The following is a 26,548-nucleotide window of genomic DNA, read 5'->3' as shown; positions in this document are numbered from 1 at the left end:
GCTTTCATGGAGACAAACAGTGTTTGACTATTTGTATTGTAAGGATGAAATGTCTGAAATGCCATCAACCCAACAGTTATCATACCCACAATGCAGATATGGATGTTTTTTTTGTTTTTTTAATTACTTTTTTTTATTGCTGAAACTTGCAAACTAGCTTCACAAATGTTATAAAAGCATGACGGCACTGTGAAAGGATGTGCCACCAGCTACATAGAGCTTCAGTGCAGTGAAACTGTGGGCTTGCTAACGTGCAACAGGCAGATAATTACAGACTGGGTTGATGCATGCGATGAGTTAAGTCTCGCTCTATTTGCTTCTTTGTCTCCTGCATTATTGAGATGCCCCCCCTCCCCAGAAATAAATGAAAAGCAAATGCTCCAACTTGTCATCAGTGGTCACAGATGCAGATCTAGAGAACCAATCAAATGTTCTACAAATGTATTTGTTTCAAATCTTTATTCTGCAATAGAAGTGACATACAAAAAAAAGTATGTGCTCAGGTGCTTAAAGGTAAGTGATACATGCTGATACAAAGTACATGAATACTTATTTTTTGGAGAGAGGTTCATCCACATCAGGTTTTTTCTAACAAACATTTCCTCTCAAAATATGTTTTACAAAAGTCTTCTCAACTAAATGTGGAGCCAAAATACGGCGGGACTTGCATTGAAGCAAATACAATCTTTCTGTCTTTTCGTAACCATTTCTCTAAAATATCAAGATCTCATTGTTCGAATGTTGATCCATCAAAAAATGTGAAATACAATGGCCTTGCAGAGTAAAGAAGCATATAAAAAGAATCAACTTGAAGCAGTGTATACCACGTTGTTAAGTATAAAATATTTTACGAAATGCAAAAAACCATGACAAACATGTTACATCTAATAGATTTCTTAACATGTGTGTATTGTAAAATCGTTCTTGTCAGTAAGGAAATGTGCATATAGGTGACCACCAACCTGTGTTTGAGGGAATACCTCTATATTTGGCATTACATTTAACATCAGTCTGCTTCAGTAAAAATCTTAAAAAGTATTAAATATGCTTGGAACATGTTTTTTTTTTAATCACACTTTAATATAATACAAATCTATGAACAAAAGTCCCAAATCCACCACTTTTATGTTTTCTCTTGATCACTCAGGATAACACCACTCAGGTGAAAATATGGTGGACCTCATGAAACATCCACAGCCATTTCAAAACAATCTCTCCTACATCTCGAGAAGACGGGGAAGTTGAAGTTTGGTGGGTTTAACCTGAAACAGTCAACACACCTCTGACAGACAGGTGGAGGACGGGAGACGAGGGGCCAAGGTCACTCTGGATTACTGAACCACAGTCAGATTACTGGCCCGTGCTGGCCCTGATTTAAAGCTGTCGTGACAGAGGGGCGGAGTCCAAGACTAAATTATTTGTTTAGTCAGTGAAACTCTACTTACGACCCGCGGTACAGAGACGACCATTTTCCAATTCAAAATTTAAAAAAAATGGATTAACAATTGGATATTTTGTTGTACTTTTAACAAAAAATAAGGTGCCAGAGTGGATTAAAAAAAGCATTAAAATAGACAAATTAAAAATGTAAAAAGTGTTTATTAACTGGCCCTTGACCTATTGTGCTTTTGCAAAAGTGGCCCCCAGGCAAAGCAAGTTGAGTGTGGAAAGAAACCTAAATAAAATACATCAGAAGCAATCGTGAAAATGAATGTAAATGTTAAAATCATCCTCATCAATGGAGGAAAGTGGCCATGGTTTGTAACAGACATGAGCGAACGGCCTCCTCTCCGTCTATTTATTACATGGAAATCGTTTTTTGGGTTACAGAATCCACGCACGCATATAAAAACATACGCAGATTCGCGCAGGACTACTCTGAAGCCGACTCTTTTTGAAAGAGAATCTCAGGTACGGTTCGTCATCGTGGTGGACCTTTGGCTGCTTAATTTCGCGCGTCGTTAAATAAGACCTTAAGATTCATAAAACATCTTCTTTGTGACCGTGGTTCCTCCCATCATGCTCCGCTGAACCACTTCCTTGGTGACTTGACGGGTCACCATGCCGCTGGTCTCTGTGTGCTGTGTGGTCATCATCGACCCATCTGTTAGAAAAGAGCAGTTGGTATTAATGTGTGAATAGATTTTATTTGTTTTTAAAGGGGGACAGAGCTGAAACTGAAGCTTAGTTTGTACCTGAGAAGAAAGGGTCCTGGATCATGGTGTGGGAGACGTTGGTCCGCGTACTGACATCTGTTGGCATTTGGAAAACTTCCCTCTTCGTCATTGATTGGCTGTTGTACTGAGACAAAGCGCCTAAATGGAGCGAGGGATGAAATGAATACTTAGAATATTGTTCGCTAAATCATCACACAAATAATGGCCTCATTTCTGTAACATTTGCTGTTGAAATTCATGGTTCCCAGAGGATGAACCTTAAGGTTTTTGGTGCCCCTTAGCTGTTAACGCGTGTGCAGCATTCAGGGGGATCTCTCAGCAGTAATGGAATATAATAGTCATAGCTATCTTTTCATCAGTGTATAAACACCTGAAACTAAGTTGTGATCTTAGAATGAGCCCTTCATATCAAAGGGAGCAGGTCCTCTTCACGGAGTCTACTGTGTCGCACCGCCATGTTTCTACGGTAGCCCAGAACGGACAAACCAAACACTGACTCTACAGAGAACATTTCATGTGATAACATTACTTATTAAAGGCCACCGTAGTTCTCAGACACACTTGTGAAACTGCGGTAACGCGAGCCACAGAGGGCAAAACCATGGTACCGCTAGCCGCCTTGTGACTACCGTTGCTCATAAAATAGTGATATATTGGTGAGGACGGCCTCTGAGGGAGACAAACGTCATCATCAGGGTTTTGCACTAGCCGGCTCAAGGTAGCGCAGTCTTGTAAAGGGAGGAGTGAGCGGACGGGTATTCAGTTGGTTGCAGTCTGCAACCTCGCCACTAGATGCCACCAAATCATTCACACTGTCCCTTTAAGTACCAAGCTCAGGTGACTTCGGCAGATATTTTACACAAGATGTTAAAATCAAATGGTCTGATTTCCATCAAACTTGCTGCAAATATTGACGATCCCCAAGATGTTTTCTCTGGTGCTAGCATCAGGCTCAAACTTAATACTTAGTAATTTACTGAACACATTCAGGTCCCTGAGAGGATGAACACTTTCCATTTTCAACACTACAAGCTCTGCTCCAGCGTCCCTGTGCAGATGATGTCCCATAGTTTAATACATTCATGCTCCTACGGGATAAACCGTCTTGTTTTAGGACCCTATGGTCTTTCCTCTAGCGCCATCACAAGGACACGGTTTGCGATTACATTCCAACTAAGTTTATGGCCTAAGAAACAAAGTGCATCAGCGTGGTCGGCATGTCGTATTGTGAGGTGTAATTAACATTTCGGTTTCCAGCAGTCCCTATTGGGAGTTTTTAGATTAATCTGTATCAAAAGCTTTCATCTTACTTCCATCCTGAGACTCGATGGTGATGATGCCCTCCCTCTCAGGACCGAAGCCCTGCGTGGTTCGAGCCTGGACTTTAAACTTGTAGGGAACGTTCTCAGTCAGGTTTGGGACGGTCAGACTGGTCTCAGCACTGTCACCGTTCACTTCGAAGGAACGGACGTCTCCTGGAACAAGAAACACAGGTCAAAAAATAATATACTTTCACAACAAGGATGTATGGGAACCTAGAAAATGCACAAACCAACTATACAAACATATGTTGTTTCTTTCTTTCCAGACAGCCTCACCTCCACCATGAAGCTGTTCGCAGGTGACTACATATCCCAGGATGTCTCCGTTGGGTTTACGGGGTTTCTCCCAGCTGAGCTGCAGGGAATCGGGACTCAGTGCGGTGAAGACCAGGGGGCCCGGGGCACTGGGAGTGCTTAGAGTAAATGGCGAGCCTGCGGGGAAAGACAAAACAGAGAACAGAATAAAAAGAGAGCCATTGTATATCTGAAACGACATAACAGCAGTCACCGTGTCGAGAAGTTGTGAGACAAAAATCCACAGAATCGGTACCTGGCATTGGGCTGAGGGGACTCTTGGGGTCGACAGCGGACTCGATGGTGATGACCCCCTCTCTCTCTGGACCCCAGCCCTCCTGGCTCTGAGCCTTCACCTTAAATAGGTAGGAGTGGTTGGGCAGCAGGTCCTGGATGATTACAGAGTTCTCTGCTGGGTTCGTCACATTAATACGCTTCCCCTCACCTACAGGAGAGGATACCGGTTGTTTAGCATCGGCATTAAATGCTGAAAAAACACATTTATAAAAAGATTCAAAGCAGCAAAATGTAAGTTCCTTATTACAGAAACGATGAAAACAAATGGTCCTTGCAGGGGTTCATTTACCTCCACTGAGCAGCTGGTAGAGGACACAGTAGCCCATGATGTCTTTGTCACAGCGGGGCTCCTGCCAGCTGACTTTGAGGGCAGTGGGACCGAGAGCAGAAAACACAAGTCTGCTAGGGGTGTCAGGTACACCCGGAGACAGTCGAGCATCTGATGGGTGACACGGACCGACAAGAGTAAGAACACTGTTGGATATGATCACTATAAACTTCAGTCTATCTCTGTTTAGACTCTGAATACAAGAGGTGAAAGGACAGGGAAGTCTAGATTGCTTTCATTGGCCTTCTCTCAAACCTCTGAGAAACAAATCTCATAAAAACAAAGCTAATTTTAATAGGGAACAGGAATGAATGAAAACAACTGACAATCTAAAAAGCAGAGAATCAACTGAAAACATATGGTTTGGCCTGAAAAATGGTTGCCAGTATTGTAAAAATGAGTGATTTGTTGTGTCAAAAACACATAAAACAGCAAGGTGAGATCTTTAAAGAGGAGATCAGGGAGGGTGACAAAGTATGAGACCAACACAGAGGCGGGAATAAAGATGACATTAGGCGTCACACCCAGCAAACACATCCAGTGCCTTCATGCTTGTGTTGCCACAGACTCACCATGGAGCACCCTGTCCAGATTATAGAGGGCGTCATTGACGTCTGAAGACTCGGTCCTGGCCCTCGAGCCCGGAGACAGGTTGTAGCTGAACTGGCTCTGAGAGCTGCTCTGCATCCCAGCGTAGCCGAACCCACCTGATGGCGCATTGAGCAAGGAAGGGGGCAAAGGAGGAGGACGAAGGGGGGGGGAAGATGAAGGAAGTGGCCCAGTAGGAGAGAGAGGTGGGCAGGTCGGGAGTGAAGTAAAGAAAGAGGTAGAGTAGCACAAACAGAGCAGAGTTGAGACAAGGGGAGGGAGGGAGAAACAGCGATAGTCAGCAGAGCTCCTGCAGTGTGGATAAGCCTGCTGTGCAGCCAACAGCCCCAACCCCGCTAACAGATGTCCAAGCCGCCGGCCTCATGTGCTTGCAGTTTACCTGCCGAGGCGTCTCAACTACTGCACTCCAGAGTAACATCTTTCTTTCACTAGAGAGACAAGGGCTCATCGAACGTTTACTTTGGGATAAATTCAAACCCCTGCGGAGGTCCGAAGCTTACCTAGATCCGGGAACTTGCTTGACACGTCTCCCATGATGATGGAGTCTCGGATGTTTTCGTCTCCGTAGCCCCTGTTCTCTGAGCGCTTCCTCATGACCACCTCTGATGTGTGGACTCCACCTCCGATCATTTCAGTTCTGCGAGAGCCTCCTGCCAGAGGAGAGACGGATCAAAGATAAAGACAAATAAAATCTTGACCTTTTGTCCACGTTTTTCTCGATGCAGTTGCTTGCCGTCCCTACCTGACATGTAGGTGGTGGATGTGTCGGTCATAAAGGAGCCGCCTGCCCCTTTGTAGTTTGAGCCCAGGGTGGACATTGGAGAGGACGAGGAAGACATGTTGCGCGTCGCTGATCCCCCTGGGAAAAGGAAGTTCTGGTCCCATTTCCCATTCATCATGTAATCTGTGAAACACCACAACAGGAGCCAGGAGAGTCAACAGACACAATATAGGAACATTTAGCAGTTAGCATTCGAGCATTCTGACGCTGATTGGAACAAAACAGGGCCATTGATGTCAAGCACCCAAAAACCAGGCTCGGCCAAATCTATAGAGGAAGCACCAGCAGCTTGAGACCTGTAGCTTCTCAGTCCTTCTTGTGCCACTTACAGAAACAGTAGCAACATTTTAGACCGGCAGATGTGTACCGTCTACAGGCCAGGAAAGTAGTAGCTTCTGGAATTTTGTCGATGGTGCCACCTGCAGCCAATGAGTGTTACAAATGCAGTTTCTTTTTCTTCTTTCCGCAGCTGCTGAACTGTTGTTTTAGTAGAATTGTCACTATTTCTCCACATAATTTAAACTTTGCACTCACTACTCTTGTGGGTCATAGATGGTTGGAGAGGAACAGTCATTTCAATTAATAACTAAGAGTCTATAAACACTTTAGCGGCTCTGACTAAATTCTATCAGCATACCCATGTTCATCATATTAGCATGTCAGTTAGCTAAAGTTACCAATTTAGCTCTGAACAAAAAGTGAAGGCTGATGGGAATGTCTTTAGTCAAGGCAAAGCTGTACCACATTTAATGCCAAATCAACCAATATTGGTGTGGGAACTCTGTGGGAACTCTTTGAATGCATGTACGCAACTTTGTCCCAATCGATCTAGTAGATGTTTGGCTGGATGATTTTGACCTGGTGATGGCGCTAGATGAAAAGTTAGGAGACTGCCTTTCGGTCCATACAGATTTTTCAGTCTGCACAAAAGTAGTTTACCAACTTGCCATCCCTTAAGCCAGCTCCAGTGTCGCTAAAAATGCAGCTGCTACTCTGCGGTAGTTTTAGCCTTCTTAGCCTGTAGGCGACATCAACGTGTCTTCGTCCACAGATCTAAACAGTTGCTGCTATTGCTTTGGCATGTGGAGAACTCATTTCATATTGGCTGTACAGCTGGCCGAATGTGAAAAGGTTTCGTAGGGTGCTGTGCGTCACGAAATAAATACGAATATAGCTGCAAGGAAAAACAACCAACAGCTGCGAGGAAAGGCGTCGTCATTGAAACCGAGCTGCAGTGATGTATTTGAGTAAGAAGGCGTTATTTCCATACAGCCGCACAGTACCTAAGCCGTCACACACACCCGACAAGATGCCTCCAGATCACTACCTCCCCAGTGGGATGGAGAAAGGACAGACAGAGAGACCTGGAGAAGCCTGCCCTGCCCCCCCCCCCCTCCCCCGATCATCAACTGGAGGTGGGGCAGTTGATGCCAGTGCTCCTCTCTGGGCAGGTGGCGGGAATACAGATGGGGATAGGTGCCAGCTTGGGGCAAGGGGACAAGGACTGAAGCCCGAAATTGAAATGATTAGACAAACTTTGAAATTTCTGACAGGATCAAATCACGAAAAGGCAGAGAGAAACGCCGGTTGGCTTCCCGGGCACCTGGCTGGCCGTGCATCATAGCTGGCATGCTAGCTTCCTGTCTGTCTGTCTATCTGTGGCTCTGATGGAATGGTCTTCACCTGGCAGGGGCGTTTGGGCGTAGCTGGGGTGGGGGGCCTCATCTGAGCTCGTCTCTGTGTCTGTGCTGAGCCGACTGGAGATGACGTCCACCCGCTTTTTCCACGACACCTTACGGAGATCCAGGTTGGACCCCACCAACTTTACATATTGCCAGCCTTGTGTTTGGGGTCACATGGGAGAAGCAAGCAGGCGAGGGATAGATTTGTAGCGGAGAAGTATCAAGGGTTGGCTTTACTATACATTACTTTACAAGAAAAAGCGATCAAACACATAAATGGGATTATAAGATACACTATGGAAGTATATATGTTGGGTTATGTCAAAGAAGCCCAAATTGTCTTCGCAGTAACTTCCAGAGAAAAGAGCACAAAAAAAGGCTGCAGAAAGCAGGAGGGTGACAGCAGATTTGACGAGGGAAGGCCTTGCAGTCTGTGATCGTAAAGCACTCCTATCTGGGGATATATTGGAAGCACATTTTGTTGCTGCCTGGCTGGGGCGTTGCCTGGAGGCAAAAAATGCCCACCAGATGACGCGAGAACGAGGCCAGCCCTGAGCTTCACAACTCCTCCAGCTCTTCCTCAATGCCACTCTTTTTAAAAATTAGGAAGAATATTAATGTCACAGAGAAAACACTGACAACTGAGAAAGAGCCAGAAATCCTGAGGTTTTCAAAAAAAGAGTCTCACAAGCTGGGTGATTTCCGACAGCACAGCTGTGACCAACACTTCCTTCCCTCTCCTTCTGACGAAGCAATGACACCACAACGCATACTGCATGAACGCGTGGGCTAAACACTTAGCTACAAGAACAAAGCAAGATGCATGAGAGCACTTAGAATGTGGAACAAATGGATCCATATTGTAGTGATAGCTCACACTCTGGCAGTCTGACATCCATCTTTCCAGAGCAAAACATATAGAGCACTCGAACAATGAGTTTACACTGTCAGCTGTTATAAGCAGCTTGTGGCTTTGGCTCTGGATACCCACCTTCACCAGAGACGCTGGGTGTCTTGGAGCCTGTAGGGGACCTCAGCACCTCATCGCTGTACATCAGGTAGCTGTCATACTCGTCTCCTGCCTCTGCATCCACAATAGGGATATCTGGAATGATGGGAACTGTAGGGACAGAAAGAGAGGGAAATTACTCTCTTTTCAGGGAGCGACAGATCGACTGGAAGTGTTCCAGAGGTGTGCTTGCCCCCCCTGACTTACTGGACAGAGGTCTAGCAGGCTGTGACGCCAGGTTGATGGTGGCATCTTTGAAGGGGCCCCAGCCTATGCTGTTCATGGCACGGACCTTGTACTGGTAGGTCTGAGCGTTCTGGAGGTTTTCGATCAACAGCATTCGCTTCTTGGGGTTGTCGATCTTTACTTTCTTAGCGACGCCCACCGGCTCTGTGAGGGAAGCGTTGCGAGATGGTGAAAATGACATCATGCAACTATCTGTAGAGCGTTTCCTGTTTTTTTCAGATCGGACTCTTACTCTTTACGTCGTCGATGGGAGTGTAGATGACCTCGTAAGCCGTAATTTTGCCGTTGGTCTCTGCAGGCTCTGCCCAGCTCACCTGAGTGACAGTCGGACTGATGACATTAAAGGCCAGACGTCCAGGTTCACCGGGAACTGAAGGAAAGACGGAACAGGGAGCGATTGTATGAATGTATGTAACAGTATGTTCCACAGGATTGGCAGTTCACTTTAATATAATATTTGTCTCCCTAAATTGTGGAAGTTATGCTAGTAATGCTACTACTGATTGTGATGCAACATTGACTTCATGTCTACACTACACTACAGATACACGACAGTTTCCAAGCAACTGATTTAGACATTGCCAACGTCCTTCCTACGTCATACACTACAGGCGTTTAAATATGCATATGAGGCATTGTCTTATTAGATATATGCAAATGTGCATAACTTTCCAGAACAGAAATCTGAACATTGGATAAAGCCAAAATTCTTCTTTCATTTTATTTTAGAGTCCTAGATTAATACACAAGGAATTTTGGATATCTCTTTGTATCACTCCATCATTCAAAACATTTTTGCCAAGTTTTTAGTTATTAAACGCTCTATATAACAGGCTATGAATGATATATGACCAAATCTCTCAGTAAAAACCTTCAGACTATAGATAGGAATGAAATGGAAGGTTTGGTGTAAGTAAGAGCTACTGAAGTGGAGATTTCTGATTTCTGAGTCTGAGAAAGAACTAATTTTAAAATATGTATGGTAAAATGACATACATTTAGAAGACACTACAGGTGAATAGGGTAAACATCTTCAACTAAAAGCTATCAACATGAAACTTGCATGAACAGCAGTTCACTGAATTCTCAGTAATTACCATCTTCAAGTGTTTGACAGGGAACCATTTCTGTGTCAGCGCCATCTCCCACTGCGTTGTAGCCGCACACTCTCGTCTCGTAGTCACAATACGGGTACAGGTTGGTCAACTCAGCTTGAGGAGTCTTCACATCTAAGACCTGGGCATCTTTCTCTGGGTCGCCATAGATCCAATACTTTACCTGAAACAAACAAGGAAAGATAAGATTCAGCGTTTCAGTGCCCATTGTTAATGATGGTCGTGAACCCAAGTTGAAGCGTCTCGACATGTGGATTCGATTTGTACCTTGTACCCCAAGGGGTTACCAGACGGCGGGTCCCAGTTGAGGCGGATGTTTCTGGGTCCAGTTGCTTTGGCCTTAAGGTTTGCTGGGGCGTGAAGGCGACCGCCAGGGGAGGTGGCTTTTGGGATTACGAAGCCCTTCTGCTGCACCTGGGCAGTCTCTGGAGCTGGAAGAAGTGACAGGATGAATCAAACATTTACCAGCTTCAGTTCCTCGTTTTCAGAATGCTCCCTTCTCTCATCATCTAAAATCTGAAACACCACAACGACAGAAAAAGGTTTTTGCAACGAATGACTCCGGGTCTTACCTCCGTCAGTGACATTGACAAGGGTGGTCTTCCTGTCTCCGACGGAGGCGTTGCTACCTGGGTCATACAGCTCCAGCTGGATGGTCTCTGGCTGGATTGGGCCAGGGTGGGCCCTCGGGTCGATCACTATGTTCTTCTCCGTCTCTCCAGGACTAAACTTCAGAGGGCCGGTTAATTCAAAGCGCTTGGCCTTCTTGGTGCGCCACTTCACTGTGGCGGGGCTGTCCAGGTTGCGAGTGCGGACCACGGGGATGGTGTAGGTGGGATCAGATGTGCTGAAGGTCTGGGTGCCCTTTTTGAACATCATCACACTGGGCTCTGGGTAAAACAAGATAATGTAAAGGAAGAGAAGAAACCACAGCAATCAGTGCTTTGGGTCGGAAACAAAGGTTAGTGGCGCTGATGTAAAGCCTCTCACGTTTTTTTTCACCTGGCTGGTCTGCGATGGTGACAGTAGTTCTCGGGTAGCGTCCCAGCTTGGCGCCCTGCCGCGGGTTGCTGAGATCCATGACAAACTGCTTAAACTGTTTGTCTTCCACCAGGAGGCCATCTTTCTCGCTCAACTCCAGCAGACGAACAGGCACCATTTTCTGGGTCTCATCAGGATTAAAGGTCAGGTCTCCTTCCATAGCCACATAGTCCTTAAATACACAAAAAGAACAGATTAGGAATGCAGTCCTAGTCCTCTCACTTCACAAATACCAACTATAGATAGCAAGCCCAAATGTTGTTGTAGGTGAGCACACCAGCTCACCTTCTTATCCTTGGCTGTGAGGTCCCGTGTGCGGTAGGTGACCTGTGAGCGTCCATCTTCTATGATCTCTCTGCTGATCGGGATGTTGGCCACTCCGTCATCCCTGCTGTAGGTGTAGGCCGGCTGGAGGAACGAGAAGACACTGGTGGCTGGGAAAGAGGAAGAGGAGACTCCATTAGAGCAATCCACAGTGAAGACTATACACGTCTTCTGACACGCAAAGTCCGAGGTCTCTCACCATGCTCTTTGATGATGGTGATGTTGACCAAACGTTTTCCAATCTCAGCGATGCCCAGTGGCACGTCCGTGAGCTCCACCTGCAGCTGCTTCTTGTCATCGTCTTCATCCTTGACGAAGAGCGGCACGTGGACGTCTACCGACTCCACGTCTTCTTGGAACTCTATGGCTCCTGCGGCCTCTGCAGATGGGAGAGCAAATGAGACGACAAGATTTATCGTGAGATTGATAACACAGGCATGTTCAGTTGAGATCAGGAATTGTTTCGCTTAACGTCGCTACAAACGGAACATTTGAGTTATTAATTTCATCCCCACACGGAAATAGTTAACAATCACCTCGGTCTGTGGCCACAGTGTAGTAGCCGGGCACCACCTTGAGATCATTAATGTTTCCAGACTGGACGTTTTTCTCCGTGAGCTTGACGATGTCAGGGTAGCTGCTGCGAGGAGCAGATAGGACGGTGTCCATGATGGAATAGTTCTGCCTGAAGAGCACAGGAGGGGCCGAGAAGTTAGAAAATGCATGACCTCCGTGTCCTTCAAAAGAACTCTGGTGATGTCCTGTATTGTATTTCATTGTGTCAATCAGAATGTTACCTTTTTCCGGCATTTCTCTGCATTCTGCAAAAACCGAAACAGGTGTTGATGAGTGCAAGAACAGACATTTAATTTCCATTTCTGTTTCGAATATGTGAATATGAAGGATACCGTTTTTTACAATTGTGACTGCATTCAGTCAATGTAGTTGACTGAAGCAATAAATTCCTCAGTGCAATATTAACAGAGAAAGTTTCCAGCAAAGTCTGTGAGGGTTGAAGGCTGTCCCACTGTCAAATCATTGAGTGTTTGAGGGGTGTCTCGCAGACATTTTAAGCTCTTTATGAACCTTTTCCGTAAGTCCGCATTTCTGCAGACTTTGCTTTAGGGAATTACCCACAATTCATAGCAATCGGAAGTTAAACAGGGGGTTACTAGTGGAGACGTAGAAGAGGATGGCACATGTGTGTTTAGCCTGGCAAATTATATTTACTCAGAAACATTACGGATTAAAGATGGAACATGAAATCACATGAAATTTGGAGGAGAAACAGAGACTATGGGACACAGATTCATTCATTTAGTCCTTGAAGCTGTTTTGAATAAATCAATTGAAATGACAAGCCTAGAAGACGTTCAAATCAGGGAGTAAAAAGTATAAAATAAAGGAAAGCTTTTTGACGTTGTCATGGTATTGTGATATGTTGGAGCAAAGTGCTGTCCCATTCGTATTTACACCATTTAAAGCCCGTAGCCTCACACTCAACCATTGACCAGGTGACGTCAGTAAGTCCCTGAGGGTTTAAGGCCTTAGGGGGGGCATTCGGATTGGGCCATGCTCTTGATGCTGCTCAATAACAGCACTTCCTGGTTCTCAGCAAAAAAGGCATCCTAAACTGTAAGCGCAGAAGATTTTATGGACGAGGCAACATTTTCCAGTGTTTTTGGCTGACTCGGCTAATCAGATGTATTTATTTGAGGCAGAGTTTACGACCGAAGCAATGCAGCGGAGAGAGGCCAAGGCTGCAGCTGCATCAGCCGTGCAAGAAGACATGGCCGGCAGAAGCTCACGAGCAATGCATCCTGGTACATGTAGGCACTGCCGGCACGGCTCTGCGAGCAGCAGAACTCAGCTGTCTTGCTCAATACAGCCCACACTGAGGATTTTATTGCTTCAGTCGACTACATTTACCATCAACACTGATTGGACATCCACATAAAAAGGTTTCTTTTTAAGGAACATGTAACCAGACAAGCAGTTTCACACATCTTACCTGAATGAGGTTTGTTGCACCTTCTGGGCGCCGGGGATCTGCTTGTAGAACTCATTCAGCTGGACGGAAGAACAAATGGAAGTACTCAGTGATGCAGTCATCATTCATACACTCGTGTGCCCACGGATAAACGAAAACACACTCACGTTATCGGCAACTTCTTTGCGGAGCTGTTCGGCATCTCTGGATTCGGGACGAGACAGGTTCTCAGTGAACTGCCTGTTCAGTCGGAGAGAGATCGGGAACTGGACTACAAGGGGAGAAAGGAACCATGGAAACAAACAGAGGTAAGAGTAACATCATTTCATCTTTAAATTCAGCATCATCCTTGCCCCTAACTTCTTTCGTAAGTTTATAGTTGCTGAGCACTCACTGGTCTCTTTAGGGTTGGGCTTTATCAGAGCCTGGGGGTGATTGGGTGATCGGTGTACGTTGTCTGTGATCTTCCAGCGAACCACATCGGTTCCTTTGGGTGGGCCGGTCCTCACCATTGGCGTGTCCAGATGGTCTGAGGTGAGCAGAGACTGGCGGAGCAAATACTCATCTTCCTTGAAGCCAACCATACGACCTGGGGAGAGAACGCAACATAAGGGTGACGCAAATTCAACATGGTCCCCCAGATGGGAGGATAACGCATCTAAAGCAACATTGTCATGTGTGAGTCCTACCTGTCCTACAGCAAGGCAGCAGGGCAAGACAGCTCTGTGTCAAGAGGAGACAGAAGGCATTACTTCCACTGAGACTTAATAAAGATTCATCATCAATGGGTAAAAATGAGAGTGTTTTTACCTGGCAGCAGGTTTTGCAGCAGGCGCAGTATTTCCAGCAGCAGAGCAGCAGAAGTGCCAGCAGCAACAAGAGGAACAAGAGGAGCGGGAGCAACCACAGGAGGCTGGCAGGGGGACAATCTGAAGGTTGGGCACAGAGAGCACGATCATACAGAGCGCTGCTGGCTCACATCACTCCTGTTTTAAACTCATTGCGCTGGCTTCCCATTAGGTGCTTTGGGTAGTTTCAGTCTTTTCAGACAGCGAGCAGTTGCTGCCGCTTTTCACTTCCGGTGGCGTCTAGCTATGCATACAGTTTTGGTGTTAATTGTCCAGGTTTTAAGATATCCATCCTTCACCACAAATACAACGGAGTATGGTGCACAAGGTCGTACACGTCCCTGTGCTCACACCATTGTACTGCAGGGATATGTCAGGTTTCACATGCTAGATATTTCTCTTTATCGTTAATATCAACACCTAAATGAGCCACGATCAAAGTGAGAACGAAAACTAAGACCCCATTGCTGATGGTAAGAAGTATTGAGATCTACTTTGAGCACAACGGTCAAGTGTTTTAATAAATGATACATCAGCTGCTGAAACGAGAGCACAGAGCGTATGTGATACATATCCAACCTGCAGCTCACCTTTCTTTTTGAGCACCTGGACCTCCAGGGCTTTACCCGTGGAATCTTTCGGGGTTTCGACCGTGTAGTGGTAAGTACAGTCGTCATCCTCATCACGGAAACTGCACAATTTTAAAACATTCTCCTCTGAAAGCACATACACAGACACACGTGAATGTTTTCAGGCAATGCTGCTATAGTGTCAAAAGTGGCATCATCATAATAACAACCTTGAAGACGATGACGTGCGTAGTGTAGTGGATCATTTATCATTCAGTAAAACCAGTCAGTTTGCTCCTTTTAGATGTGCGTACCTTTTTTGAGTTCATCCACCAAGACAATATTGAAGATGCACTTGTCACATTCTTCTTTCTCTTTCTTATCTCCTGTTTTCCAGGCCTGACACTGGACACAAGACCTCGTCCCCTCGCACACGCCCAACTGGGCCTAGACTCGACCCACGAACATACATACACACACACACATCAAAAGAAGGCCTAGCGGGACTCAACGAATGAGTCATTGAGTGTAGTTGAAAAAGCAAAAACACAACTAGAAATAGTCGGAGCTGACGTCATAAATACACATGTCTATACATTACACACACTCACCTCGAAATTTGGCTCGCAGGTTGAAGTGATTGCAAAATCAGAGTTTTGACACTCACAGTGGCCGCAGACACATTGACCTCGGCCATTGCAGACGCCCTGGTGCAGATAAAGACACAGTCAGGCTCCTGAAGACGTGTACGGTGACATGATAGCATCCTCTACTGACACAAGCTGTTGGCTCTACTCACACCCTTGCTGTCCAGACAGTTCTGGTTGCTCTCGGGACACTCGCAGGCATTGCCCGTCCAGCCCTCAGAACACGCACACCGACCCATGACACAAGAGCCCCGGTCTGATGAGAGAAGAAAGAATGAGATTTAACTGCATTATAAGTGGTGGGAGGTGTTGTCGAACAATAAATTACTAATAGTATACAGAAAATAAAAATGAGACAAATGCAGCACGATGAAGACTTTATTTGTATTAATATCATTTTTGTTTTTGTTTTTTAATTAATCAGTTATTGTAATTATTATTGTTTTAATTAATTCAAGTATTCCCATTGTATTTATTATTTATTTATTTAAATTGTTCTTGGGTCTTTTCACCTTATGTTTGTTTATATGGAAAGGAAGCAAGGAATACCATGCTTTGTTATCATTAAAATGATGCTTCACAATAAAAGCATTTGAAACAAAACTTGTGTTTGAACAGTTATCTTAGCACTGATTGATAAATTGAGACCGATTATCAAATCATTTTCAAATCACGAGGTGATTCGTTTAAAACTATATCGGGACAAAAAGGAATGAGCCGTCACAAGAGAATCCATAGATTCTCTCAACAATATCAATAGGGTCTTATAGTGTTAAAACAAATTGCTTTTTCATTAGCAGGAACATCAAATCTGTAAAAATGGATTTAAACCTAAATCAAAAAAGTGTTTTTGCCACTTGTGGGCAGCAGAAACAAATCATACATTCACTTCTGGAGCCGATCCTATGCCCCTGAGGTTATGCAAAAAAAACAGAACATACAGGCGGTGAAAGTGACACCATACCCAAACATTCACCCGTAATCACCAATTAAACAACCACAACTTGTCGTACCGTTGCAGAGGAAGCCGCTATGTCTTTGACACTGGGTCTTGTCGAACTGACAGAATTGTCCTTCAAACTTCTCCGGGTTGTTGCACACGCAGGTTCCACACTCCTGGCACTCCCCACGGCCTGAACATGGGTCCTTCATATCCGGACCAATACACTGCGTTTTGTCCACAGCGCGTGTTTTTGAGCAGTTACAGAAGGGACCCACCCTGAAGGAGACACGGAGACAGACAAAGACCTGATTGAACCCAGAGGCCTGAAACAGTCCCTCTGGAGAAATATTCTCTGTAAGAAATAATAGTTAAAGTCTCACCAGCCACCACTGCACTGACACTTCCCACACACAAGGTCTCCCTGTTGGTTGCACCTGGCTGCATTAGGGATGGGAGACTGGAGGAGAGGTAAAAGACACTGGGATGACTCCGCTGTACAAACAGGTGTGTAAGTGGCTTCACCTCAACTCTTCTGTGCGCTTCGGTGTCAATCTGTGTGCCTACCTTCTCACATTCGCAGATTGGACACAAAATCGAGGTCTTAACATTGAGGGCAGCGTTGAAGGTTGTAGGTTTGACTTTCATTATCCCCTCTTTTGTCTTCGTATCCATCTGACAGACAAGTTCTTCACCGATCATTCGCTGGGCATTGAGCCGCATCTTGAAGTGGCCCTGGCGAACACACACACACACACACACACAGACAATGTTAGAGCATCTGTGTGCACTTTAAGCTTTTAGCTGTCCGAGTCTAAGCACTAACAGAGTTAGATCAACAAGTTAGGACAATATTGGTGAAATTAAAGAGCCTGTAAAAGCTGAGATAAAAACTAATTGAAGTCAATCATTAGTTTAATTTGGCAACATTTTGTATGAACTAATTATTCATTTGATTGCTGTATTGTATACACATGAATGAATCCAGCAATTGGTCTTCTAACTCCATGTATGTTTGTGTTTTTCAGTTTCTTGTTTTTCTTCTTACTATTTCGCCAGGCTTCAAAGTAAAGGCCCCGTCTTGTTCGCTTCCAGTGATATTGAAGAACTTTTCCTTGAAAGCCTCGGGTTTGTTCTCTGCACGGATGCTCATCTTAGATCGGATACTCTGTAAGGACAATTTAAAAACGTCAGCAAGCAGAAGTTTGCACAGCCACTGGACTCGATTGTCTACAGAGTTGCCATCAACTGCAAAAAGCCACCAAAAAAACGTCCTCTTCTACCCAACAATTGTCAGAGGAGGAGACGTTTTACCTCGAAGGCAGTCTTCATGAGTTCCAGGATGTTCTTAGAGTCTTGTTGCAGCAGACCGATTTCAGCAATGGGGAAGTACTCGAGGAGTTTCTAAACAGAGAATCACGCACGATACAAAAATGAATCCATGACCTGAACGCTGACCTAAAACCTGACTCCATGTGTCAATGAAAGCCCACTGACCTCGTAATAAGTGTAGGAGTGGTCGGTGACGGCAAAGATGGGAATGATGTTGTGTTTGCCCAGCAGACGGACCAGTGTGGGTATTGAAGGGTAATCCTGGTCTACATCCTTTGAGTATTTGCCATCTTTGTCGAGGTGGCAGCCCTCGTCGTTGCGCTTCAAGATGCCCGACAGCACGTTGGCACCGTCTGACTCGTAGTGGAAGGCTGACTCGGTGGAGAAGACCAGGAGATGCGTGCTGTCGTTACGCCAGCCGATCTCCTTCTACAATAAGAATATCAATCAAATGTGAGCGGAAGAAACAGTGGTTAGTGAAGAGATTCAAAAAGAGATTCAAAGACGCAACCTTTGCTGAGCAGAAGCCATTGTGGCCAAAAGTAACAATTATAATCACTACAGCATTGTGTGAACTCGCTTGGCAAGGGCTTGAATGTGACAGATGTTCACTTATATTTAAAAGTCTGCCTAACAGAGAATTAAAAGGCAAGTTTTAGCCTCTTTTTATAATCTACTTTTGCCACCCACATGTAAGCAGAGCATGTATTTAACATTCTTACGAACCCCACAAACTGCAGCCTGCAATATGGCATCAAAACCTCCTTCAGGAGCATCCAGGTTGCCAGAAATCTTCTCATCCTGGAGCTGATCGCTGAAGAAATCCGCGTCGTTGGTCAACTGGATGACGTTTTGGAAAGAGAACGGTGGGTCGCTGTTGGGCCACGGCTTAGCCAGTCTGAGAAGGTGGAAGGAGGATGGACATGAAAAGAAGAGAGAAAAGAGGGAATGGCATTAAGGCTAATCTACGGTACGTCAGTGCTTAACTTTATTCAACGTGTTCATGTGACATTTTCCCGCTTACTTTTCGGGTCTCATGTCCGTCTGGGGCTCGATCACTTTGTCCACAAACTTTCCAAACCCGATGGTGAAGTCTTTTGACAGCGTCTTAACAAAGGTAGCTAGAGGAAACACATTCGCCATCAGCATTAACTCGACAACGCGATCGACGGTCGGCACAACAAGTTGCCAATACAAAAAACGCTCACCCAGCCCTTTGCCCATCCTCTTCAAGTTTTCCAAATCGTCAGCCATGGAGTTGGAGAAGTCCATGAGAATATATAGGTCCAGGGGCCCTTCGGTCGGCGCAAACACTTGGAAATCCACCAGCTTCTCCTCTCCTGGCAGAAAGCTCATGCTGATCTGCTGTGGATACACTTGGGACTGCTGACGGTTCGTGTTGATTTGTTGCTTCTGAGCAGCGAGAGGGGAGACACAAGGGGAAAAAAAGTCACGACGTCGTACTTTTTGATTTAAAACAACAGCATAAATTTGAGACTTGAGAATGATTGGGAGAGAAAAGAGAGTGATGAAGACTTACTCTTTCAATCTTCATACTGCTGTGTTCTCTGATTATAGCAGCACTGCAGCCCTGGGCAAGTATATTCTCGTACAGGTCGCAGCGATGGCCATTAAAGGTCTGAGCAGACGGGAAGTTTGATTAGTGAGTTCTGTTTCCGTTACATTACCGTGCCGAGTCTTCGCATAACAATCACTTTTGTTTTATGCAAAATTAAAATAGATTTTGTGCCTTGAAAATGTTAGCAAACTCCATCCACTGATGCAGACCAGGCGATACAGGTGAAAGCTTGAGTTAACTTATTTATTTTTTTTGTCAAAGAACGTTTATCACAACGTGACTGTAGTTTCAAACCTAGGTCATGTTATGACAAGTACTCCACCTTCAGATGAAGACCATAACATGCAGCTCAAAGCTCCCCCCCAAAAAACTAGTAGTTTGTGGTTAAATTGTCAAATTATAAATTGGAATTCTGTGGTCTTGCTAACATGCAAATCCCTTCGAATTTTTGGACCACGTTAGCACATTGTACGTAGCTACCATCCAAGATTCAAAATATGAATCAAGTACATGGTTTGCTAAAAACAAAAGGCGTTATTTCTCCCTGAAGAATGTCAGGATTTGTCTCAGGATTGACAGATTTGAATCCAGTTATTGTTCTACTCCTGCTGTTTTGTGCTCTCACCTCATCAGGGCAGTAGGCACAGCCTATCCCCACTTGCATGCATTGTGAACAGTTCCCGGCCCTGGCACCGAAGCAGTAGTTGTCTGGAGGGGGGAGAATCAAACACATGAAGCATAGCTAGAATACCTGCGGTAACACTCAACAGGCTTGTTTTTTTATAGTGTTCCAGACTAAATCAATGCAACAGTGATACGGTAGTAAACAAAAAGGGAGATCAGACACAAATATCGTCCACTAATGCAAAATGTCATATACTGTAGCCATCAATACTATTATAATGTATGCCATACACATCTATTATCATAATTATTAATTACATCATAATTGTATATTATATTTTGGATCAATGAATTATTTAGTCTATATAATTCCCGAAGTTAGTGACAAAATCAATCTTCAAAATGTCCCAGATTTTTTACTGTATAAACAGGGAAAAGGAGGAACTCCCTACATTTCAGGTGCTTGAAACAGAGACAGTCACGATCTTTTTTTCTGATAAATGACTTAAACAAATAATTCATGACCTACTTACTGTAAACTGCAATCTAAACTTTGATTAAAAACTCTAAAACTAAAACAATATGGGAAGTGATCGATCGCCAGCTATCCTGTTCAGGCAACTGCTTGGATGCAAAATAGCATGTGATTAAATAACTTGCAGTGACATAAAGTTCCTAGCCATGACTCGGGGCTTTCTCACCTTCAGCATAACAGCCGGTCAACAGGACGGCTAGCAGCCCGAGCCCCACTGAGAGACGTAACGTCCATCTCCCCATCTCCTTCCTGCCAACACAAACACATACTTCATATTTTCACATGTACAGTGTACAGCTAAAATCCACTGGTGGAGAGAGAGAGAGAGAGAGAGAGAGAGAGAGAGAGAGAGAGAGAGAGAGATCTCTGCAGACTAAAGGTGTAACTTGAACCACCTGTACTTTCCCTCAGTCAAGAGTGAACAGGCCCAAACACTCCCCTTACCTTCACCACAGTTTGTGAAAAAGAGCAGAGAGTGGTGCAGTACAGAAAGACACTCTGTACGTTCAGAAAATAACAGGAAACCCTTTTCAAGACAAACAGCTCAAAACTTGGGCACATAAAATGGCAAGATATCTCTTTTTTAATTTTAGGTCAAATATGACCGTGCTCTCTATATCTGGATTGTAGTGCCAAGTAATGCCTTTCATATACCGTTTTTAATTGGTGCACCATCTACTATAGCTCATTTCAGATAGAGACCAGCTATAACGAGCATGTTGAGACATGATACAATGAGATAGAAAAACGACGAGAGGAAGAGACCGACGCAGGGTGGGACCTGGAAATATACTGGGCAGCATGCCATGTCGACTCTCCACAATAAAACCAGATTATAATTCTATGCTGGAATCTTGGATAGAGAGCAATCTGATAAACACAGAGCTGCAAAAAAAAAAAAAAAAATCAAAAGATCTCCACTAAAGACAGAAGGTGGAGAGCGAACAGACGGCACTATGTGTCATGAAATGTCTCAGTAATTGTCTCAGTGGGCAGAGAAATGAATAATGATGATTTGTACTCTGAGGATTTACAACACCAGAGAAGGAATTTCGACTTGAGGCGAGAGAAGGGCCTGTCCGAGTTAAAAACACAGTCTGACAACACATGGGAAAGGCACCTTAGCACCTCGCCGTGAGCTCGAGCTGACTACAGGTGTGTGTGGATGAGTTCATGCAATGCGCTGTCACATAAATCACTGACTGAGATGGCTCGGGGGGAAAGAAACACAAAAAAACAGAACAGACCAGCTCCTATCCTCTAAAACTTGACCACCAGTCATGGAATAAATGAGCTGAGTGGAGAGAAAAAAGCACTTTGTATTTTTTCCCTCCTTCTCAGACAGAATCATAAGCACGCAGGCGTTTATGACTCTGACAATAAAACTGGGAGACACAAATTACAGTAAGCGAGAGAGAAAATAGATCTGAGTCATTCATGCTGCTTTTTCTCTTTGGTCTGGCACAAAGAGAGTAGTTGTTGTCTCTACAGACAAATCCCAGCCTTCCAAGCTGTCGCTTCATTCCACCTTAACAGACACAAAGCAAACTAATACAGCAGGGCTTAATGTTAGGTCGAAATCAGTGGCCGTCCGCACACTCGCTCACACAAACACGGGTTCTCTCCCGTTCGTCTGGGTCCAGTTTCGTTCACCTGTGTTGCTTTGTAGAGTGCGCTTTGATGTGGGCAGCCATGCAGAAAGAAATAATCATTTAAAAAGAAATCTGTCCAGAGCCTTGAGTCATGCAATTGTAAAACCACATGGTGAGATGTAAGGTTACACAACGCACGCTTTAGAACCAACCACCTTGCGCAAATGTGAGCCAGCAGAATAATCGGGACATATTACGGGAGTGAGAAGAACACATTTCAAGGTGAATGGTGTAGAAAACAATGGAGCCATTAGGGAACGTTGGGACTGGATACAAAGAGATTACTGATCAAACAAACCTCTTACTGCGTGCGCTCTCGCCCAGTCCAAGTCCAAAAGTCCGACAATAAATAAGAAAAAAAAAATTCCTTGTTGCTTTGTTTGACCCAAGGGTTTGGGAAAAGTTTGTATCCACCTGTGGAGAAATTAAAAAAAGCTTCTTCTCCAAGTCCTCGTGTCCAAGTTCAAAGTTCCAAAAAGAAGTCTTTTGTTCCTGTACAGTCCGTTGAGTTCTGGTCAAATATTGACTGACTTGTCCTTAAGCCCAGCTGAGTCGAGTGTGTGTGTGTGTGTGTGTGTGTGTGTGTGTGTATGTCTCCGCGTGGGTGCAAGAGTTTTTAAGTGTGTACGGGAGAGAGATATGAGAGACAGTGAGACCCAGAGCAACCGAGTGAAAATGACTGTGTGCTGTGATTGTATCCCTACTTTAGCTTCTGCACACACACACACCCCCCCACCCCCACACACACACACACTCTCCCTACTTTCTCCAGGTGAGTGGCTGGTGACGGAGAGGGTTAACTCCCTTCCTGTACCTCTATCTCTTCCCCGCCCTGTTAGAAGTTTAAAAAGCTCCACACCTCTGTGTGTCAAGGCCCCCCTCCCTTCTGCATTCCACCCCAACAGGAGTTCACCTGTGTGGGCTTGAGGCTGGGGAGGCAGGCCCCTCCTTCCATGGCCTCCTCCCAGGCTCTTGGGAGTGGCACACAGAGCAGAACACTGCCTGCAGGCTACAGGAAACGGCTCGGTGACTCCTGCGTTTACACAATCGCGCGCTCGTACCGACGGGCACATTTTCTGCTTGTCAAATGTTTGAGTTTGAACATCATGATTGCCACGTATCTTTTCTCCCTTTTCTTTGAAGTAAAGCCACTTACAAGCTTACAAGGCTAGAGTGCATGTGATTGTAGAGACCATCCACCAACTAAAGGACCACAGGTTTAAATACCGTCCAACAAGTCCTCCGTCCTTTACAGCGAGACAGCTCATTTACCGTTCCCTTACTAACCGACCGATGAGTGAATGCTTCCGGTGGTCAGTACATCTTCTATCAGTGTATCTGTGTATATGACCGTATACACTGATACACTGGTATCAGATATTTTACTTCAGTAAAAGTAGTAATGTCACAATGTAAAACTACTCTGTTACAAGTAAAAGTCCGGCATTTAAAATAAATAAAAAATCTAAGTAATAAAATTAAAACATACAAGAAGTATCAAAAGTAGAAGTACTAATTTTGATGAATAGCCCATATTATATCATTGGATTATAAATATCAATGTCTAATGTACTAATTCACTTTACGCTTTAACATTCAATATTACAGCTGGCTAATTTAAATTATATATCCACCCGGGGATCAATAGAGTCTTGTTGATACAATTATATAATTATTTATTTGTTGATTAGTATTTTGGTAATATTTTGTATTTTTAATCTGAATCTGGAGAGTAACTAATAATTAAAGTTATCAAATAAATGTCGTGGAGTTAAAGTACAATATTTCCCTCTATGATGTAGCGTAGAAGTATATAAAGTAGCAGGAAATGGAAATACCCCAGTAAAGTACAAGTACCTAAAAATGTACTTAAGTACAGAACTTGAGTAAATGTACTTAGTTACTCTCCACCACTGGGCAACTAAAACTACATGGTTGGTGTAAGGGAAAGACTGTGGTCATGGATAGAATGTAACTATCAAAGTTAGATACTTTATACACCCTCCCGTTCAAATGACACCAATCATAAACAGATACTTCTTAAATTTAAACTCCAAACCTTTAACATAGCCCTTTTTATTCAAAGCAATTTTTGACGAGCCACATTTCTCTTAATTACATACTGTATGTCTAAACCGAGCCTGGTTGGTGAATCATGTTGCGCTTTCCCTCTGGCATTGATAACTGCTATTGTGAAAGCTCCTCCTGGAGGTCGACTCAGCTCGTACTCATCTCTATGCAGATGACACACAGATGTACATTTCTTCACCGCCCACCGGTGGAATCAGACCTGTTTGCATTGATTATAGAAAACGTGTGGATGATTACAACACAGGTAGTAATTAGTGCACCAAATCAAGTTTTAACTCCTTATAATGAATCCTTCTTATTAAAGTTTATATTGTGCTGGTCACATGGTACACATTCCTTAATTAAGGTGCATCTAATCAACTTAGCACAAACTCATTTACAAGCTGAACACATGAGGCAAGGCATTAGTTAATGACCCGACCAATTTATATTTATTTTGCCCGTTGTTCGCGCTTGGTAATCGCCTTCTTTTAATCCTTTTCCTGGAACTAAACCCTGAATCTATTTTGGTTGTTTGATCATTTCTTTGTGTTGCAATCTTGGAAGGAAGCAGTAGGGTTAGGGGTGAGTGTTCATTTCTCTGTAAAGGCCTTTCCTCTCGTCTCCAGCAGACCACACATCAGGTGTTAAAAGGTTATTCTCAAACCGCCGCGCTGCGCCCCATCACACACCTCGCAACTGGACTCACACAGACTCTGATCCGTAACCATGGTGAACCTGGGACTCTAATCTGGGATTGGAGGAGTTAACATGACTCAGAGGAGAGAACAACCTTTTCCCTCTTCACTGTACATACCACACTGGGCAATCCCAACGGGGACATACACAGTCAAGCTCCTAGCAACCAGATCTGGTTTGATACAATGGCTAACTTCTCTCGGGGAGGGGGGGAGAACAAAACCTCTGCAGAGACAAACCCCCCCACCCCCCACCCCCCTCTTGCTTTCTTGGCTGACACTTTGGCAGTGATGCCAGTCTAAACAGCCCTTTCACTTGTTGAAGGAGGAGCCGAAGGGAGTGGCCCACCTACTTCATCATTTTTTGCTTTCAGTAAACATAATGACTCCCAGCAGTTAGTGTGAGCAATATGGGACATATGTGCCACATATGATATGGTATGTCTATTGCAAATGTGGGAAAATAGAATCTCTTGTACTTTATGATATGAAATGCATCATAACACGGGAGTTCCTACCCCAGAAAGCACAAATATGATTGAATCAACAGTAAATGACTGTCATATTACAGGCTGTAATCATTCACTATTTTACACTTAAACCTACAACAAGCTATGACATGCAATTTGTCTGTAACCCACGTAATTGAGGCGACGTAGTATAAAGGGCGACAAAGTCGGCATAGGGAGGATGAACGGGTCAAACAAACACAGGACTTTCACCCAGGAGACGGTTGTTGGTGTCCCGTCGATGTTGACATATATTAACATGACCAAGTAGCTGTGTTGCCTGAACAACAGGTTCTGCACTGCAGAGGCTTGCAGAGGCCTTCTAATGGATCGTGTTGCTGGACTTTTGTAAACCAAATTGAAAGTGCTTGTTATGTTTAATGAAGAATAAACATATAATTTCAATACTGATTCACACACATCCCTACAATGTCTATTTCCCAGTCCTCATTTAATCTAAAATATGAAATAGGGACATTGAGACAATATTGACATGTTTCAATGATGTCGCTTAAACAATGTGATTTCACTGGCTTTTTGTTTCAATATGAAAGCTGTGACTGCTGTAAATATCTAAGTTTTATTTCCAACCTCAACTGTATAGCAACCTTTTTTCTTTTTATACATTTTACAATCTGGGACATCAGAAGAATCCCCAGAGAGCCAAAACGAGACAGAATCTCTTTCATTTAAATCAAGTACCAAATTACCTACATTAAAAGATTCAGTTAGGCAGACGTTTTTACTCACCTAACTATTCTTGTCTACACTCAAGATAAACTTTTATCCGTCCAGTGAATAAACTGCTGATCAAGACGTCACTTACTGTGAACGAGGTGCTGCCGAGGTGAACCGGACCTCATCAGCCCAAAGGACCGTCGACACGCATTCTGTTGGGAAACCATAAGAATCCAAAAAGAAAAGGAAAAAATAAGAATTGTACTAGTTTTTGGATACAAAGTGAAATCCCGAAAAGAAAGTGTCCACTCTCAGCTCCCCTTAGCTCACTTCAAACTGAGTCCAGTCCGTGGCCAACTCCACCAATTTACATGACAAAAACTGCACTTTTTTGGACCAGTGAGGTCATTCAGTGCATGTAATGGCGCACCCCCCCCCCCCCCCCCCTTCTCTCCAATAAATCTGTTACAATGTGGGGGCAGAGGAACACCGACGACATTTCAGGGTGAAAAAAGGGAAACTTTCAGACGGTGTTACGACTGAGAATAATGTTGAAAACACAAGAGTAATGTGCAAATAGCAAACAATGTCCTAAATGGACAACGCAGTGTTTGTGTAGTTGCGTATGATAATTATTATAACTCCATGCACA

At 44.2% G+C, this 26,548-nt stretch overlaps 1 protein-coding gene across 3 annotated transcripts; it reads right to left on the bottom strand.

Moving 5' to 3' along the window:
- Positions 1-450: 450 nt before the first annotated feature.
- itgb4 (integrin, beta 4) lies at positions 451-22,596 on the bottom strand. Of its 3 annotated transcripts, none has more exons than XM_079181974.1 (42): positions 22,240-22,596; positions 20,456-20,538; positions 19,756-19,838; positions 19,092-19,190; positions 18,760-18,964; positions 18,576-18,672; positions 18,278-18,449; positions 17,717-17,980; positions 17,534-17,623; positions 17,268-17,387; positions 16,787-16,954; positions 16,603-16,679; positions 16,293-16,498; positions 15,432-15,535; positions 15,244-15,339; positions 14,947-15,079; positions 14,654-14,779; positions 14,026-14,144; positions 13,905-13,938; positions 13,610-13,804; positions 13,383-13,486; positions 13,237-13,295; positions 12,023-12,046; positions 11,762-11,910; positions 11,425-11,604; positions 11,187-11,335; positions 10,851-11,073; positions 10,433-10,750; positions 10,128-10,291; positions 9,843-10,023; positions 8,978-9,115; positions 8,707-8,889; positions 8,482-8,610; positions 5,770-5,931; positions 5,528-5,677; positions 4,991-5,125; positions 4,380-4,529; positions 4,050-4,238; positions 3,776-3,931; positions 3,488-3,652; positions 2,196-2,315; positions 451-2,104 (listed from the first exon to the last, which is right to left on the bottom strand). In XM_079181974.1, exons 2-42 carry the CDS (start codon positions 20,529-20,531, stop codon positions 1,974-1,976), a joined length of 5,823 nt encoding a protein of 1,940 aa, XP_079038100.1. In that variant the 5' UTR covers positions 20,532-20,538; positions 22,240-22,596; the 3' UTR covers positions 451-1,973. The 3 variants fall into 3 exon arrangements, with proteins under 3 accessions (XP_079038100.1, XP_079038101.1, XP_079038102.1); XM_079181975.1 differs by having other exon boundaries at positions 10,863-11,073; XM_079181976.1 differs by lacking the exon at positions 4,991-5,125.
- Between the last annotated feature and the right edge of the window lie 3,952 nt (positions 22,597-26,548).

This window comes from Pholis gunnellus, assembly GCF_910591455.1.
Source record: "Pholis gunnellus genome assembly, chromosome: 21".
In the NCBI taxonomy this organism is placed as follows: domain Eukaryota; kingdom Metazoa; phylum Chordata; class Actinopteri; order Perciformes; family Pholidae; genus Pholis; species Pholis gunnellus.
Note: the sequence above shows the minus strand (reverse complement) of the source record. Positions and strands in the feature narration are given on the sequence as shown.